The 19,576-nt window shown below is 52.3% G+C and overlaps 1 protein-coding gene and 1 long non-coding RNA gene across 6 annotated transcripts in view; one reads left to right on the forward strand and one right to left on the reverse strand.

Annotated features, from left to right (window-relative positions):
• Positions 1–339: 339 nt before the first annotated feature.
• LOC111558660 lies at positions 340–7,907 on the reverse strand. Its single transcript, XR_002739752.2, has 2 exons — positions 7,771–7,907; positions 340–1,000 (listed from the first exon to the last, which is right to left on the reverse strand). It is a non-coding gene; the product is annotated as an uncharacterized LOC111558660 (long non-coding RNA).
• Positions 7,908–7,932: 25 nt separating this feature from the next.
• Positions 7,933–19,576, forward strand: part of GYG2 (glycogenin 2) — a 30,923-nt gene continuing 19,279 nt past the window's right edge. For 2 of the 5 annotated variants that reach the window (XM_045050745.1, XM_045050748.1), the window contains exons 1-3: positions 7,933–8,069; positions 9,249–9,408; positions 14,019–14,160. In XM_045050745.1, the coding sequence (XP_044906680.1) occupies positions 9,402–9,408; positions 14,019–14,160 (149 nt within the window). In that variant the 5' untranslated portion in view covers positions 7,933–8,069; positions 9,249–9,401. Of the gene's footprint in view, positions 8,070–8,335; positions 8,552–9,248; positions 9,409–14,018; positions 14,161–15,650; positions 15,922–19,576 lie in introns of those variants that run through there. The other 3 variants (XM_023248843.2, XM_045050746.1, XM_045050747.1) reach the window with 3 other exon arrangements.

Below are 19,576 nucleotides of genomic sequence, written 5' to 3' on the forward strand. Positions count from 1 at the left end.
CAAGTTCACTCAGACCCTCGTCTGTCCCCTTGAAAGCAAGAAACAAGTTTCCTGTATGAAAAATACCTTCCCTTACTAACAAGTAACAAGACACCCTTATCACCAGAAACTGGGGCTTTAAAGCTGAAAAGGCTGTGTATGCAAACCTTCCTTTTTCTGATCTGCCTCGGCCCCAATTCTGTTCAGAATTCCTTACTAGTACAGCCCCTGAAATCTGTGTGTGTGTGTGTGTTTGTTTTTTATCTTGTCCATTTCTCACAAATGTATCATCTCCACCGAAAACGTATAAAAACTGCCTGCGTTGGTCATTTCTTCGGGTATCAATTTCATTGGCCTCTGTGCACACGTAACAAAACTTCGAAGTTTTTTGGTTTTTGGCTTTTGTTTTTTTTTCTCCTCTGGTTAGTCTGTCTCATGTTGATTTAGTTCCTGAACCAGCTGGAACACCTTGAAGGGTAGAGGAGGAATTTTTCCTTCCCGACACTTTGAAGGACTTCTCTTCTGGAATTCTGACGGGATGGTCCTTGCATACAGGTGCCTTGTTGTGCCTGCATCGGACTTCTGGACGTGCCCAAAATACACCTGCTAAGAGCACTGTGCAAAAGTGACATCTTCCTCATCTCCTTGGCCCCACTGCTGCGAACCACGGTGCGGACAGCTTCCCTGCGGGCTGTGAGGCGAGAGATTCTGCAGCTGGGTCAGGCATTTGGGTGCAGGTGATAATTGCTTTTTGAGACACCAAATGCTGCTGTCCCCTGTCTCCCCAGAGGGTTATGTTTTACATTATGCACTTGCAGACTCCTTAGAGAGTTCAGGGCTTTGTTCAGAGTGGAAGGGACGTTGTGCAGTGCAGAGCCACCGATTTTATGTCATGCGATCAAGTTTCCTCACAAATGAGACCTTGGGGCTGAGGACAAAAGTTGGGGTGCAGAATTCCAAGTGGAGATAAGGTAGGTTAGCTGATGATGGCTCCTGTGTTGTCTTGTGATTCTAATGAGCTCTGGTGAAGAGAAAAAGATATATATTTTATGTATATATGATTATATATGCATTATACATATACATTATTGTATTTGTTAATAAATTAGTATAGGAAAGTATAATATACGGTATATATAATATATAGATTATAAACATATCAACATATATTATAATTATTACATAATAAACATAATATAGACAGATATATATGTGATTTATAGTGTATATTATTGATACATATCCTATATAATATGTAATCATATATATCATATATAATATATAATTATATATTATAATATGTTTATATATGTTTGTTATATAAACATATATAAACATGTATATGTATAATAATATGTTTATATGTGTTTATAACATAAACATATATAAACATATTATAATTATTATGTAGTAAACATAATATAGACAGATCTATAGGCGATTTATAATATATATTGATACATATCATATATAAGTAATCATATATATCATATATAATACAATTACCTATATTATAATATGTGACATATAGAATTTACATGACATTATATATAATATCTTACATATATAAGATATACACACATGGGATATATAAGATAGATATCTCATATTTATATAACATATATAATATAATAATATAATATAGATATACAGATATGGGATACATAATATAATGTATAGAATATATTTTATATTTATATATTTTTAATATATATGTATATGGCTTGTAAAAATATATTTAAGGAAAGCTAGGTCTTAGAGCTTCAGAAATTTCATTTTTTTCTATATATTTTTCCTAGGTCTACAGTCTTAAAAACCTGTTAAAACAACGTGCACAACAATGTCAGGAAATCATCAATAAAAGAGGAAGTGTTGGTTATTTGTGTTTGCTAAATTTCACAATAAAAATTCAGAAGGAGTCACAAAAGAGAGACAATGGTATGTATGATTCATGCACTCCCCGAGAATCTTTTCTTAAAATTTTTAAATATTTATTTATTTTTGAGAGAGAGGGAGAGAGAGAGACAGACCATGAACTGGGGAGGGGCAGAGAGAGAGGGAGACACAGAATCCGAAGCAGGTTCCAGGCTCCGAGCTGTCAGCACAGAGCCTGATGTGGGGCTCAAACTCACGAACTGTGTGATCCTGTCCTGAGCTGAAGTAAGACGCCCAACTGGCTGAGCCACCGAGGCACCCCGACCAAGATTCTTTTAAAATGACGTTTTTTTCCACCACAAAGGCCCATCATCGTTTATTAATACAATATATTACAAATATATATATATTAATATAATTAATTACAAATATAATGACGTTGTGATAGGGAACAGTGAACACCAGGACCTATGTGTATTCTGTTTCAGTAGGAAAGCGGGCAATGACAGATTATTTCAGAATGTAAGAGTATCAAGGAGTCTTGTGACCAGAAGGCTTGAGAACTTCTGCTAGATTGTATGAATTTGGATGCTTTTCTGTGGAAGCCACACAAAGCCATCTCGAAATGGATAAAACCATAAAGATATTATCACATAAGAAGACCTAGTGAGGTTTGAGCCTCTGGGGTGGGGTAACTTGAGGGTTCAATAATTTCCTCCCGTGGCCCAGTTGTCTGTTTGGTGACCTCAGCTTTTGCAGCCCATTAGCCAGTTTTACTCATGGCGCAAGATGGCTGCTGTAGCTCCGGCTGTCACAGCCTGCCTCCCACCAATCTCGGGAGCCCTAATTAAGACCCATTTCCTATCTGCATTCCGGTTGTATCTTCTATCCGTTTATGCTTTTGACTCGGGGCGGGGATGGAGGTTGAAAGTTAGCCAGTACATAGAAGTCCTTTGATTATTATTATTTGTTTTTGTATCCACCGGCTTGCAATTACAGTTCTTTAGATATGACCGTGTCCCACAATACGGATATACAATTGCAGTCGTTTAATTTGCATATTTTTTCTCATCCTTTCGCTTGTTTTTCAAGTTAGTTCATTCGGCCTTTGTCTCAAAGGCGCGTTGCACAATCACACTGGTCTAGGACGAAAGTCACATTTTCGGGGCGCCTGGGTGGCTCGGTCAGTTAAGCGGTTAAGCCTCAGAGTCTTGACCTCAGCTCAGGTCAGGGTCTCCGGGCTGGGGATAGGAGCCCCGCCTGGATTAGGATCTGATGCCTGGGACTCTCTGTCCCTCTCTCTCTGCCCCTCCCCTGCTCACCGGCTCTGCTTCTCTCTCAAGATAAATAAATAAATTAACTTAAAAAAAAAAAAAGTCCCATTTTCTCCCCAGGGCTCCGTTGGGGAGAACACAGACTCCCTTGTGCAGTCAGCAACCGCAGCAACCGCCTTATCACAGGAAAGCAGAGGACACCGCACCTTCCGCTGGGGGGTTAAAAATGGACCCACCCTCTGGCCAGGAGCCCGGCAGCTCCCCTGGGGTCACTGCCTTTTGTCCTGGTTTCCAGGCCCAAATTCAGGACTGCAAGGGTCCCACGGGGCAGGCAGGGGAGTGGGGCAGGGGGTACTGGGTCTCAGGACACAGGACGGCTGCTGGGGTTCCTGAACCTTCTCCTAAACCTCTCGGGTGATTGGCCATTTCCCGCTGCCTTTCATCCTGGCCCACTCTCTCCTGCCCCCAGGGTCCAGCGGCCCCCTCCCCACCTTCCCCAGGGGTCAGAACAGACCCTGTCCGGGAGCCCCCTCCCCTCCCCCAGGGGTCAGAGCTCACCCCGTCCTGCAGCCCCCTCCCCCCTCCCCCACAGATCAGAGCTGACCCCGTCCTGGAGCCCCCCATCCACCTTCCCCAGGGGTCAGAAAAGGCCCCGTCCTGGAGCCCCCTCCCCACCTCCCCCAGGGATCAGGGCTGACCCCCTCCTGGAGCCCCCTCCCAGCCTCTCCCTGCAAGCATCTGGAGGGCTTGTGCATACACAGCACCCACTGGCCCCCAGACTCAGTTTTCTGTTTCTCAGGGTTCTGGGCCGGGGGAAGCGCTGAGGGTGTGCATTCCTGAGATTTCCCCTGGGTGTGTGGGGGGGGGGGGGGTGCCAGGGGGAGGGGCTGCTCTTCCTGTCTGGTGGGGGCAGAGCCAGGGCTCCCGTTTGGTGGATTGCTTGGGGGCGGGGTGAAGCCCACCCAGCCCCTGGCCCCGTTTCTGGTCCTCTGAGAGCTGGGCTGAGACACCAGAATTCCAGCTTCCCTTTGGGAGCGCTTATCTGCGACTCAGCACAGGGAAAGGGTGGCGCCGGGAGGACAAGAAGCCATCTGCGCCCTCCAGCCGGACCTCCCTGCCCCTCAGGCTCCTAGGGAGAGGGCGTCCCCCCCCCCGCCCCCGCCCTTAGCTCCTGCCTCTGGCTTTGGAGGCCGGTGGGCGGGTGCCCCTGGCCTGTGGGGGTGGAGGCCAGGACTCAGGGTGGACCCTGCTGTGCGCACGCCGGGCACGTGGAGAAGCGACAGAGGCTCCTGGTAAGTGGCCTGGAGGTCCGCGACGTGCGTGTGAATGGAAAGCTGGAGGCTTGTGCTCCGCTTGGACAGGGATGTGCCTGGGCCGCAGGGGGGACACTCAGGATAGGCGCCAGGTCAGACTGCACTCCGCACGCAGACCCCCACGGTGCCCACTGAGCCTTCGTTCCGCGCGCACACACCCCTGGGACTAACGCCCCACACGATGTGGTGTGACGCGGGGGCGGGGACGCCCCGGTTTCAGGGCCTGGCAGCCGGCTCTGCTTGGTGCGGCCCCAAGCTGGCGTCCACCCAGAAGGCTCTCTTGCCGCAGGACGGGCATTCTCAGCCAGGCGTGGTTTCGTTCCCGGAGGCCTCGGGGCCAAGTCTGGAGACATTTTCAGTTCTTACAACTGGGTGAGGGGGCTCCTGGCAGATGGTGGGTGGAGACCAGGGAGGGACGCTGGGCAACACGGTGCCCAGGACGCCCCATGTCAAAGAGTCATCCAGCCCCAGATGTCAGCAGCGCTGATGGCAAGAAACCCTGCCTCGGGACAAGAGACTCCATTCGTCTACCCATCTAAATATCCAACCATCCATCGTATCTACCTATGCATCTATCCATCCATCATACGTATGTATGCATGTATGTACGTATCTATCCATTATTTATCGATCAATCCATCGATCCGTCCATCCATCCATCCATCTGTCATCTATCCAACTATTATCTATCTATCCAACTATTACCTATCCATCCAACATATGTATGTATGTATGTATGTATGTATCTATCTATTATCTATCGATCCATCCATCCATCCATCCATCATACCTATTATCTATCTATCCATCCATGCATCCCTCCCTCCCCTCCTCCCTCCCTATAGCTAACTACCTAGTGCTGATTCTGCCCCTCAGGGGACTGAGCATGCCCTGCCCCACACGTCACCGGTGCCGGGGGGGGGGGGGGGGAACCCTGCTGGTAGACAGCTTCCGACCCACAGAAAGGGGACAATTTGGGAACCTCACTGCCCCATGTAGTAAAGGAGGCAGGACCCGTCTGGGACATTTGCAAATGGATCTCTTACTGTTGGAGTCCCGTCCCAGGACCCCATGCCTCATAGGAGGGCCTTTGCACGCAGCACTCCACACTTTGCTCACTGACAGGCCAGAATGAGGCCCAACAGAATGATCCCGTGGCTCGGATGTGTGGGGACACTCGGGAAATAATGGAGCCAGAAGGAAGACCACCACAGAGGCCAGGGAGCCTCCCCCTGCCCCTGGAAGCGAGGGGGCTGTGGGGGGCCGAGCAGGACTCACACCGGACCTCTTTCCCATGCTGTCCACCTTCCTGAGAACGTTTCTCCTCTTCCCACTGCTAGTCTGGAGGCTGCGGAGATTTCAGAGAACCTTCTAGAGGCTCAGTGAGCCCTGCAGATGCCTCTCCAGACCCCAGAAGTGGTCAAGCAGGTGCACACAGCCCGTGGTGGGGGCAGGGAGCTCCATAAGCCCCTCTCCGGTGGGGTCAGACCCACGATACCTTCGTGGCTCACCAGGTGTGAGTTCTGGAGACCGTGAGCATGATGGGGTGGGGCGCTGCCCCTGCGTGTTCCAGATGGCGTCGCCCACTTCCCTCACCGGCTTGTAAGGTCTTAACAGCTCTGGGCCCCTCTGGGCCCTGGGGTGAATAACCCCACCAGCACCTGTGCCCCGAGGCGGATGGTTATCCATCAAGCTGCTGTCTCTGTGGACAGGGGCTGCTGGAACCTGGGTCCCTTCCCTGCTCCGTCTCTGCCATTGTTACGCCCAAGGTCCTGATTTTCCAAGCCCTCTGAGGCCTGCGGCTTTTAAGGATGCAAAGCCCCTGTTCCCCATGCAGTCACTTGTGGGCCACTTGTCACAATGGGGAATCATGAGATCCACCAAAGTCCTGTTGTGGGGAGGTGACCTCCTCTGTGAGTCTTCTGTCCTCCTCCCTACCCCAGGTGACTTCGCAAAGCGGGAAGCCCGGTTCTGTCCCTGAACAACAGGCATGTCAACTCCCCCTGCAGATATATGTCCCCTGGACCCCAGAGCTAGAAGGACAATGACAGCTCATTGGATCCAGGAAGGCCACACAGAATGAAATGCTCTAGAAGGAACTGCCTGCTCTCTCTGACCACTGGTCCTTAACGCTCTCCCATGGCCCCAGTCACGAGCTGTCTGGTCTCAGGAGTTCTTGGCCCATTTGGCTGCCATTTCCCTCCCTCTGTGACTCTCCATGGCTCACGTGTCTCCTGTCCTAACACTAACTCCTACCCTGCGTTCCTCTGCTGACCCTTCAAGTTGTGCGTCCAAGATATTCGTCTCTTCAAGGCAGCGTTTCTGGGTACCCGTGTTCCCCCTTCCCCATCCACCGAGTGATGCTGCAGGAACTCACGCCTTCATGGATACGGGCACCCCTCCCCCAGTGACGATGCAGGAACTCACTCATGCGTGGATACGGGCACCCCTCCCCCATCGATGGTGCAGGAATTCACGCCTTCATGGATATGGGCACCCCTCCCCCAGCGATGGTGCAGGAACTCACTCATGCATGGATACGGGCACCCCTCCCCCAGCGATGGTGCAGGAACTCACTCATGCATGGATACGGGCACCCCTCCCCCAGCGATGGTGCAGGAACTCACTCATGCATGGCTATGGCACCCCTCCCCCATCAATGGGGCAGGAACTCACGCCTTCATGAATACGGGCACCCCTCCACCATCGATGGTGCAGGAACTCACTCATGCATGGATACGGGCACCCCTCCCCCATTGATGGGGCAGGAACTCACTCATGCATGGATACGGGCACCCCTCCCCCAGCGATGGTGCAGGAACTCACTCATGCGTGGATACGGGCACCCCTCCCCCATCGATGGGGCAGGAACTCACTCATGCATGGCTATGGCACCCCTCCCCCATCGATGGGGCAGGAACTCACTCATGCATGGATACGGCATCCCTCCCCCAGTGACGGTGCAGGAACTCACTCATGCGTGGATACGGACACCCCTCCCCCAGTGACGGTGCAGGAACACACTCATGCGTGGATACGGGCACCCCTCCCCCAGTGACGGTGCAGGAACTCACTCATGCGTGGATACGGACACCCCTCCCCCAGTGACGGTGCAGGAACACACTCATGCGTGGATACGGGCACCCCTCCCCCAGTGACGGTGCAGGAACTCACTCATGCACGGATATGGGCACCCCTCCCCCAGCGATGGCGCAGGAGCTCACTCATTCATGCACTGCACGCACTCCTATACTCATTCATGGATTCCCTCCTCCTTTGACGGAAGCATGCGCTCAGTTATTCCCTTCGCTACTCACTCACTCACTCACCGGCGGATAGGCTGGCTCACTGTTGCATCCATGCCTGAGGTCGGTCCCGCACATATCCAAGTCTTAGACGCACCCTCTGGTGCTTTGCGGGGTCACAGGCACACCCCTGCGTGCGCACGCGCGCCCACTCGCGCGCACACTCACAGGTGCCCTGGCCCAGGCGCGCACGGATTCAAGTGCTGAGGCGCCAAGACTTCATTAATCTTGTGGTCCTCTCCCGCCTTCCTGCGCGCGCCCGCTTCACTCTTCCCTGCGCTCGCCCCGAATTCGGTTAAGATCCAGCGTCGCGGTCCCTACGGGTAGGTCTCCAGCGTGGCCTCCGCAGGGCAGCTCGCTGGCCTTGAGCCCAGGCCGGCCAGGCCACTGCAAACATTTACTTTGGAGCCGGCTGGTTGAAGGTTAAATGTGCAAACCTCCAAACCTGGGGCTCCAGGATTTGGCAAGGAGGGGGCTTCGTGGTGGGGTGGGGGCAGGGGCGTGGACGGAGGGCCGTCGCGACTCCCTCTGGCGCTGGCCGGGGGGGCGGGGTCTGCGGCGGAGGTGGGGACCTGCGCCCCTGCGGCCGAGCGGGGGTGGGGCCTGGCTTCCGGCGAGCGGCCAATCGCGGGGCGCGGGCCGCGGGGCCTCCCAGCGCCTGCCCGGCCAGAGGCTGCCGGAGCGCAGGAGGTGTGGGGGGCGCGCAGAAGGTGTGAGGGGCGCGCGGCTGCGGGGGCTGGGCAGGGATCGGGGGAGGGGGCGCCGGGCTGCCGGAGTGCGCAGGAGGTGTGGGGGCGCGCAGAAGGTATGGGGGGGCGGGACTGAGGGGGCTGGGCAGGGATCTGGGGAGGGGGCGCCGGGCTGCCGGAGTGCGCAGGAAGTGTGGGGGGCGCGGGGCTGCGGGGTCCTGGGCAGGAGTCCGGGGAGGGTGTCTCCGGGTTGCTGGTGCGCTCGGGACGTGCGGGGGCGTGGAGGCCCCTGGGGCGTGGCGGGGACCGGGGCGGGGGACGCTGCGGGGGAGCCGAGGGACGAGGGGCGGGGTGCGCACGCTGTGGGGGACCCGCAGGGGAGGAGGCGACGGGGGCGCGGGGCCAGGGTGGGGCCGAGGCCTCCGGGCGCTCGTAGGAGGGGCGGGGCGCGGCGGGGCCGCAGGTGACTCGGGAGCTTCGAGGGGTCTAGGGGCCCCCGGAGGGAGCGGGGGACACGGCGGAGGCTGGAGGGAGTGCCGGGCACGGCGGGGACGCTTCTGACACCCGGGCGGGCTAGGGCCAGAGCGAGCCTGAGGGTGCCCCGGGGCGCAGAGGGGTCGCAGGTGACTCCGGGTCGAGGAAACAGGGTCGAGGGGAGCTTGGTTGGAGGACAGAGCCTGCCCACGAGCACGGACGAGGACGTGCGGGGCACGGGGGTCGTGGAGGGGGCTCGGGTTCAGCAGGGCCCGGGGTCGGGGCGCGCCGGGCTGGGGCTGCAGCTGTGGGTATCTGGAGTGCAGCTGTCGCCTGCAGGCCTGGAGCTCCGCGCGGGTCCCCTGGAGACGACGACCACGACGAAGCCGCCTCTGCTAGGCCCTGCTGCAGCCGGCGGAGTCCACCCGCGCGCCCAGGAGAGCCCAGGGGGTCAGCCCCACTGTGCGCCAGGCGACGAGCGAGCGCGGAACCATGCCGGGTGAGTCGGAGAAGGCTTTGGCGTTCAGCCTCCCTGTTCCTTGTGGCCCCTGTGAGATGCATCTGATCTGGAGAGACCCCCGCTGTGCCCCCACAGTCTCCCCAAGCCCCTCGCCTCCCCAGTGCCACCGAGCTTTCGCAGAGCCTGGTGCTGACAGGTGGGCGGAGTTGGGGGGAGTCTCACCAGCGGGGAGGGGCCATTTATAGCATGGGCCGGGGGCTTGGAGACTCCCGAATTTTCCTCCTGTCAGTCGCTGCCCGGGGAGTTCCAGAGGGCCGGTTTCTTGGCCACAGGATTGCACTGTGTGGGGTTCTCAGCAACCGGGCGACAGAGAGCAGGTTCCGGGTCATCTCCCCGCACCGCAGCAGGCTTAGGGTGGCCGCACGCCTGGGACTTCAGGCTGGGCCTGACCCCGAGGGCTCAGATCCAGCCCTTCGCACGTGGCCGTGGGTTTTGTGGACGTCCAACGTGGGCACTTCAGGGAGCCACACAATTGGGTGATTAGCATGTGACGTTCGCCCCCCGAGAAAGATGCCTGTGCTCCTGCTGGCGCAAAGCCACCCCCCGTCTTGCACCAGACCAGACGTGACCATGCACGAGCCCATTAGAGAAAGAAAAAAAAAACAAAAACAAAAACAAAAACAAAACACGTTACTTTTTATTCAGAGGTTGGTAAATCTGTGCTTTCCTCTTCTCTGGCCTTAGAAAGGAGAATTGTTGAGCGGGGACGCAGGACCATGGTTCCCTGTGGTTCCCGCTGTTAAGAGTCTGTTCCCAGGAGGAGGAAAACAGGTCCTGTGTTGCAGGGAGAGGCCTGCGTTCCTGCCCAGGGGAAACCACCTTCCCGAAGCCGCTGGGGCCTGTGGATAATGGCAGCATTCAGTGAGAGGCGTTGGGACACATCCCGGTCGGCCCTGCAACGTGCTCCAAGACCCCAACTGTGGATTCCACATTTTCCTTGGGTGGGGGCGGGGGGGAACAGAAACCAGCTTTGAGTAAAAACGGAGGGGGGGGAGGGGGGAGCCAGCCGGCTGTGTTATTTCGGAGGGGGGCGGATGGAAGACAGGTCAAGTGGAGGACAGGCCAGGAAGAGACAGGGGTAAAAATAAACGGGTTTCTTCCAGACCCATTGGGAAACTCTCAGCTGCCACGTTCGTCTGGCTGAACTCGCTTTTGCAGGAATATCTGTTTTGTTTGTTTTTTCTTAAACCCGCATTGGCTGATGCCTTATGGAAACTTGGTCGGTGGTAGCTTCTTAAAAGCAGGACTGTGTGGGTGGGTGAATTCTCATCCTTGTCAAGGTGGAGACCCATTGGTCTGCGTTGCTTCCTCTGATGGGGATCCTCCCCGTGAGTGATTTTGTGCACTCCTGTTAGCGGGATCACGAAGCTGTCCATCCTGAGCAGAATCAGGCCCAGGTCCTTGTGTCCAACCCGCTCAGTGGTCCCAGCCCCGGCTGTGACTTCTGGAGGAATCAGCGAACGAACTGCCTGTCCGCAGTGCATCATTTGGGGTCCCCGGAGACCCCGTGCCTCATGAGGAAGCCCCTGATGTGTCCAATCCTGGTCGTTCTGAAACGTGAGATGCTTGGAAATCTAATTAATTGTTCTGGGCCTGACAGTTGCCTTAGGTACAGGGCAGCCGGGCTCCTGATCATCGAAAAGATCAATGAGTAGGAGTAACCTAGTTGGGTCTTTGTCGGGTCATGGTGTTACCTTCCGCTCGGGCAGAATTTGACATTCTTTTTTGGGTGCTATCCAAGCAAGCTTCGTTGGGGATTTTCTTTTTCTGTGAGGAAGGGTCACTGGGTGATTTCTCTGCTGCTCTTCCCCCGGGCTGGGTGTGCCATTACTGGACTCCTGTGACAAATACTCTCGATGACGTGTCTCAGATAACATACGTGTCTTTTCTCCTGGTCCTGGAGGCTGGGAGTCAGATCCGGGCGGGGCTGAGACTGGTGCTTCCTGTGGCCTCTCTTTTTCGTGTGTAGACCATCTTGTCCCTGTGTCCTCATGTGGTCGGCCCTCTGTGCCATTCTGTATCCTAAACTCCTCTTATAAGGACCTCAGTCCTGTGGGATCACGCCCACCCTACTGACCTCATTTTACCTTAATCTCCTCTTCAAAGACCCCATCTCCAGATATATCCATATTCTGAGGTCCCAGGGGGGAGGAGTTTGTGTGAATTTGGCGGGGGGATGTAATTCAGCTCATAACACCCATCGATTACATCAGGTACATTTATGTCCCTACAAAACGCTGCAAAACCAGTGTGTGCCGTTACCAGTGTTTGGACACTTTCGTGTTCTGTTCCACCCAGTACCTTATCTCGGGCCAGCTGAGCAACACTTGCCTCTTGTCTGCATGGCCGTCCTGTCACAGCGCCATCCGTTCTGGTCCGGGGCTCTCTCTCGTCACCGTGAGGTCTCCAGGGGACCCCAGTCTTTGTTCCCATGTCTCAGACATCGCAGGGGTGTCTCCTCAGCCTTCCAGCACCTCGTGGCAAAACTACCCTCCTTGCTTTTCCCACAACATTGTTTTTTGTTGTCCATATTTCTGTGAGTGCTATCCCTGTCCCTGCAGACTGAACAGCATTCAAAGCCAGTTGTGTAAAAAAAAAAAACAAAAAAAACCCCCAAAAAACCCTAGATTGATAGAAAAAGAGATAACTAGATGATGGATGGATGGATGGATGGATGGGCAGATAGATAACAGACAGACAAACAGATATGATGGATGGATGAATGGATAGATAGGTGATTGTAATAAATGGTTGACAGATGACAGGTGGTGCATAATATGTGGTAAGTAAATGATAGATGACGGATCTATAGATAGATGGTAGGTGATTGATATGTTGGCGATATAGATAGATAGATGATAGATAGATAAATAGATAATAGATAGGATGGATGGATGGATGGATGGATAGATGGATGGATTTATTGATGGATGGATGGATGAATGGATGGATGGATGAATGGATGGATGGATAAATAGATGGATAGATATGATGGATAGATAGATATGATGGATGGATGGATGGATGGACAGATAGACACAGAAATAGATGGATGGTTAGAGGGATGGATGGGTGGATAGATATAGATACATGATAGATAGATGGATAGAGAGATAGATGATAGTTCGATGGATAGATACATAGATATGATGGATGGATAGATAGATAGATAGATAGATAGATATAGATAGATATGATGGATGGATGGATAGATAGACAGACAGACGCAGAAATTAATGGTTAGAGGGATGGATGGGTGGATAAATATAGATAAAAGATAGATAGATAGATAGATAGATAGATAGATAGATAGATAGATATAATGGATGGATGGATGGATGGATGGATAACAGGTAGGTAGATGGGTATTTGGCGCCTAGAAAGTTGAGTTCTCAAGTGTGGGGTAAGACTCAAGCCACAGAGGAGACCGTGGAATTCGCCCAATCCTCTTAGCAGCAAGGAGGTGCCCCAAGAAACAGGCCTCACTCAGAAGCTTGCCTTTGTCACGTTATATTTACTGTGAATGTGAGTCCTTCAGGCCCTCCTTTGGGAGCCGCCAGCCCTGCTGGGAGGGGAGGGGAGGGGAGGGGAGGGCTCAGCTCGGCTCTCTGGCCTTTGAGAACCGAGGTCTGTGTGTTCGGGCCCCACGCCGCGTGCTGCGAATTTTAATTTCTGCAGACAGCACGGAGCCTGCCCAGGATTTCTTTACGCCGTTGTGTCTCTCCTGGCAACGCGCTCTGGGCGGACCAGGAACTAAGTCCGGAAGTCCCAGGAGACACGAACACCGGGAGGGACGATGCACTTGGATTGCAGATGGCCCTCAGTGGGATCTGCTGTTACCGTTTCCTCCTGTCCTGTCCACGCGTTGGGAAACCGGGCGTAGCTTTTTTGTGGCGAGTCTCACGGGCGTCTAGAATGTAGCTCGGATCATCGGACGGTGGCTGACTCGTTTCCATGTGCTTGGGCTCAGGATCAGATATTTGGAGCATCAGTACCTTACAATCATATTCTGCTGGGCTGTGCCTCACGGGTGGGGTCTCCTTACACTCCATGGGTGTCTGTGTGATTTTTTTTTAGTTTTTTTTTTTTAATATTTACTTATTTTTCAGAAAGAGAGAGTGTGTGTGAGCAGGAGAGGGGCAGAGGGAGAGAGAGACACACACACAGAATGGGAAGCAGGCTCCAGGCTCTGAGCTGTCAGCACAGAGCCCCACGTGGGGCTCGAACTCACGAACCGTGAGATCGTGACCTGAGCTAAAGTCGGACGCTCAACCGCCTGAGCCCCCCAGACGCCCCTGTGTGTGTTTTGCAATGAAAAGGGACGTCAGGGAGCCCGACTGGGAAGCGTGTGACTCTTGATCTCAGGGGCGTGAGTTCAAGGTCCACGTGGGATGTACAGGTTATTAAAAAAATAATAAAGGAAAACATAAAAAAAAGAAAGGATGTAAGGAAAGTGTTCCCAGGGAACGTTTGAGAAATATTGAGCAGTTTTGCGATGATTCAGAGGCAGAGACAGGGCTGACCTCGAGCCCGGCCACCTGGGGAGACGCCTCGGGACGTCACTCTGGTGTTTTTGTCCACGTCCACAGTGTTGGACCAGGCGTTCGTGACGCTGGCCACCAATGACACGTACTGCCAGGGCGCTCTGGTGCTGGGACAGTCGCTGAGGACGCAGCGGGCGACCAGGAAGCTGGTGGTTCTCATCACCTCACAGGTGTCCAGCCTGCTCAGGTAAGACGGGGAGATTCTCACGCGCTCGGCCGCTTCCTGCTGCTGTGCAGGGACGCGAGGCCGCCGATGCTCGGGGAGGTGAGGGAGGTCCGGATCACGGGCCGTCACGGGGGGCATGTGACTCTGGTACGCGCCAGTTGTGATCCAAGTAGGCAGGTCTCCCAAAGGAAGATAGAGATGTCAGTTCGGGAGTCGGGGGATCCTCAGGCGGTTGTGCAGGAGCCTTGGGAGGGCGGAACGGGGCTCTGCTTCCCGATGAGTGCGTACGTGTCTCTGTGTTGCACGCGGATTTCCGGGCGTCTGTCGGTCGTGGTGGTGAGTGCGCGTCTGGGTACGGAGGAGAGCTCTGTTTCTCGTGGTGACTCTGGGAGAGAGAGGCTGGGGAGGGTCGGCCAGCAGGCCCAGGGATGTCACAACCAGGCGAGCCACGCGAGGGACGGCTGATCGAGAAGCCTCACGGTGCCTGATGGGTTGGGTGCTGTCGGTGCCCCTCTCTGGCCCCCTGTTAGCAGCACCCCTCGGGCGGGCATACCCAGCTGAGATCCCAGCCTGCACATCCACGCTGTGCCTGCCACCTGCTCTCCAGGACGAGACACTGGGAGCGGTCGGGAGGTCGGCAGTACGCGAGGGTGGGGTTGATGGTCCCATGAAGGAGAGCAGAGGCAGTGGGGTGGGGGCGTTGCGGGCATACAGCACCAGCCCAGTAGAAACAGGATCCCCACTTGGCCCCATGGTCAGCGGACACTGTGTCTGTACAGGCAGGGACAAGGAAGCAGGTGCAGGGGGCGGGGACAAGGAAGCAGGTGCAGGAGGCGGGGACAAGGAAGCAGGTGCAGGTTCCTGCCTCGATGGGCCCCTGACATGTGTCCCGGGAACAGGGGGCGCCCTTGCAGCGATCTGAATTGAGGCGCTCCACAGTCCGGGACCTTGAGATCGCCACGCAAGGTTTGCCACGGGAGGTCGAGGACGATTCCAAGCTCAGATTGATCACGACGCCTTCACGGCCATAGGCACGTGCTCGCGAATGCAGACACGTGAGCTCCTCAGACGTCCTGGTTCTGTAGAGCGGGTTGTGCATTTGCACCTGAGCGTGGGGAGGCTCCCGTCTGTGCAGACGCGCGTAGGGGTGTCACCACATGGTCGCGAATGGTGCTCGTTTGCGTGGGCAACCCCGCGTTCCTTCTGGGTGCTTTCCGGGTGACCCCGGTCATGGTTCCAGGAGCAGATCCCATGACTGCCCGTTTTTCCTTTGCTACGTTTGCTTCTAATAAAGAGAATTCTCTTTTTTCTTCATCTTCCTACTAAAGAGAACTGTCTTGAAGGTGACTGTTGTAAGAACAGACTTGTGTGAATTCAGGTGTATAATATAGCTGTTAAACATGTCCATACAGGATCCGGGGCTCATCGCGACAGGTGCCCTCCTTCGTCCTTGTCACCTGTTCCCCAACCCCCACCCCTCCTCCTCTATCTGATATATTTATTTGATAAAGGATGGACAGATGGATTGGATCACACGTACAAGGAAGGAAAAGCAGAGGCGATCAGAGGGTTTTTCCGAGTGCACGGATCCAGGCAAGAGACGCTATCGAATCAAGCGGAGAATTCACACGTTACATAATACCGCTCAAGACCGTGCACCAACGATCCCTGTACAAAGCACGTAAAAATAAAACCTATCTGATACACAGGCAGACGGAAAGAACCGTAGAGGCAGAGTCTTTTCAAAGCGTTTTGCTGGTTTTTAACTCACAAAGCAGACATGTAAGTAAGTTGATCTAACGAATAAAGCATAAGGTGTCTCTTAAACGTTACGCGTTCTATAAACAATGGCCCTTTTTCTCATCTGCCACGGACCACTTAGAAAAATTGATTTTATACTCACGGCACAAGGAGGCATTTAATGTGTTACTTGGCGCAGGAATTGGATGTTATGTCCTTTGACTGTAATGTGATAAACGTAGACATTAAGAGCAAAACACATTTAAAAAACAGCATTGCCCTCAGACATTTTAAATCAGAAATTCTCTGCTTGGGATTCTGTTTCCCCTCTCTCTCTGTCTCTCTCTCTCTCTCTCTCTCTCTCTCTGCCCCTCCCTGGTTGGCGCTCTCTCTGTCTTTTTCAAAATAAATAAATAAACTTAAAAAAAAATGGAATCTTAAAAAAGAATGCTAGAAGGCATAGAAAACATAGAAAACATTGCTACCCAGTACCTGGGGGTGGGGAACAGAGACTTATCAGTTAGAAGGTCCTGTGACTGGGCAGTTGATCAAGGGCGTTCTGTTACGTTGGCCACAAGAAATTAATTTCCATGTGATAGGAACTATCTCAGAACCTAGGGGGGAAAATGAACGTCTTCATTTATTTTAACAAACTGTCCTAAGCTTGAGACCCCAACTTGATTTACAGAGAAAGGCAGTGATCCAGTCCTTTTAATATAAAGTTAAACGTGTACCAGGATGAAATCCAAATGAGGAAGTGTAACATTTTTTAAAGTGTAGACAAATCTTAGAAGTCGGTAGATCAGGGTGCCTTGGCTCGGGCACTACTGCCATTTGGGGCTGGATGTCTGTCTGTTGTGGGGTGTCCTGTGCATTGTTGGGTGCTGACCAGCATCTCTGGTCTCCATTCGGGATATGCCGGTAGAGTCACCACCCACGACCCTCCCTGCGGTTGTCGGAAAGACACGTGTCTCCAGACACTGATATGATGGATGGGCCATTCATCCGAAAGCTGGGAAAACCCTTCTAAATTAAATCAGAGGCTGAGAGCCAGACCTCTGTTGGTCAGAAATACCATGTGTAAATGTGAAAGATCAAACAAAGTGAGGGGCACATTAAGGAGATCTGCGGTGGGGACGAGGCTTGTTGTCTGTATCATGTTCAAGGAAGTCTTACAAACAGGACGCACAGACGGACAGGTGGACGTAACAGGGATTGAGGGTGGGAAGCATCACTGTATCTTTGGAGGATATTTATAACCAGAGAGGTTAGTCTTGGTTGGGATTAAGATGGAAAACGTGGGGTACTTCCTGGTTGCCTACTGTCCCATCAGTTGCCCCGGTGATTGGGGACCGTCATATTTTTTTTTAGAGAGAACAGTCCTCAAAGAGCCCAGAGCATCCCCATGACTCCCATGTGATTCCTTCCTCTGTTCCCGTCTCCTCGGGATTGGTACAAGCTGTCCACACTGACTTTCTGCCAGTCTTCTGGTCCACCGAAGACGAGCCGTAAAATATTCAGAAACGTTCAGTAACCCTGGGAAGGTCCAGTGTTGGAGAATCATGACACGGTTTGCAGGCGTCGGGAGAGCTGAGGAACGGTGCCCTGTGGCCCAGTAGAAGACAGACAGTGACAGGTGACCGCAAGTGACCGAGGGTGTGAGTATGGGGACCACCACTCTGCTTTTGTCCGCTGTAGGGTCCAAGTGCAGAGTGGAGTCATCTTTCTGCACAGAAACAAACCCGGGAGCACGTGCTCGGAGCTTCAAACAAATTGTATCCGTGACACTCAACTCCAAGACCAGGGATTTATTTTGAGAAAACAAGCAGAACTGAACAAAAGAATTCAAGGACGTGACACCAGCATCTATTTGTAGCAACACCGAGTGATGCTTTTTTTGCCCTCCACCCTCCTGGCTCCCGGATCTTTACACAACCCTGAGGATGCCATAAATTCCATAAATAACTGGGTTAAAAGCAAGGGGAACTTGGCGTTGAAATAGCACTCTTTCAGACACGTAGGTACTTTCAATACTGTTCAGTGAAGCACACAAAAAAACGTAAGGCATGAGCATGAAAGCTGGTACGGGATACAACGGATCGCCTGGGAAATGCCAACACCTGCTTAATAATGGAAATTTCAAAAAGAGGAAAAGAACGGATTGTAGGGAGGAACTCATCTCCTATTTCCGCTTTGAGAAAGGGTTTTAGGTTGCGAATGCCCCGTGAGCGCTGAGCACATGAATGAACCCAACAAAGAGCGGAGAAAGGCGCTAAGTGCACTTGAGCATCCGTCAGGTTGAGACAGTGGATGTCTCACATTCTCTGGAGCGCAAAGTACTTGTGGAATGGGGTTTCTCAATTCAGCCGCATTAATGCAATTCGAAAGCAAAATAAAGATGTTCCAAATACGTAAAAGCTTAATAATTCTACCCCTCAAAGACCTTTTGAGAACATAATTACTTCAGGATGTACTCAACCAGAATGAACTATGAATCCAGGCAGGAACATGTAATATAAGAAGCATTGCTAAACAAATAAATAAGTAGAACTCGGATTGAATTGTAAATGCATTGTGCATAGTTATGAAAATAGTCTGGGATTTACACTCCACAACAAGGTGATTGTGGAGTGCAGTGGGGAGGGACAGAAGTGAACATCAGGTGATGTTCTTGCCTCTTCTGGGGTGAACATACAGATGCCGACTCTCTTTACGTTTGGTAGAAAAAATATTTTTAAAAGAATTTTAAATGTTTTATTTTTGAGAGAGAGAGAGACCGTGCACGAGCTGGGGAGAGGCAGAGAGGGGGGAGACACAGAATCTGAAGCAGGCTCCAGGCTCCGAGCTGTCAGCATAGAGTCCAATGTGGGGCTGAAACTCATGAACCATGAGATCATGACCTGAGCTGAAGTTGGATGCTCAACCAACTGAGCCACCAAGGTGCCCCAGAAAATATAAGTTCAAATATGTGTGTTGACAGTCTGAGGATGGTAACCACCAGAAGACTATAAAGGGTATGTACAGGTTCCCAAGCATTAATGGAAAAATGCATGGAATGGAAAAAAAAAATCTAATCCATGCAGTGGAAGGCGGGAAAGGATTACAAAGAAGAAGAAAGTATGATAAATGTAAAAGAAAAAAAAAAGGGGGGGGGAAGAATAAAATTGCAGGACTCAGTAAGAATATGTCAATGATGATACTAAATGTGAATGGGTTAAAAACCCCTTTTAAGGGAGAGAGACTACCACCAGGGGAAAATAAACATAAAATCCAGCCATATCCTGGATGTGTACAGGAGGCATCTTCAATAGCAACACAAAATGTGGAAAAGAAAGGATGTGCTTGATATTAGATGATTCTGTTCTCATCCAGGACCCTGCATTAATTATCACATCTGCCCTTGTGACTTCCCATCTATCACATTTTCTTTTTCTTTCCTTACGTGTCATGATCTTGACATTTTCAAATAGTACTGGTCAGTTATATTATAGAATTCCTTTCAGCTTGGGTTTGTCCAGTATTTTCTCATTAGTAGAGGTTATGCATTTTTGGCAAAAAAAAAAAAAAGTCTGCAGGAGTGATGTACCTCTTTTAGGGCATCCTATCAAGGAGTATGTGATGTGGCTGTGTCCTGTTAGGGTGATATTAACCTTGGTCACATGGATAAGGTTCTATCTGTGGGGTTATGATTTTTGTC

This window comes from Felis catus, chromosome X (assembly GCF_018350175.1).
Source record: "Felis catus isolate Fca126 chromosome X, F.catus_Fca126_mat1.0, whole genome shotgun sequence".
Classification (NCBI taxonomy): Eukaryota; Metazoa; Chordata; class Mammalia; order Carnivora; family Felidae; genus Felis; species Felis catus.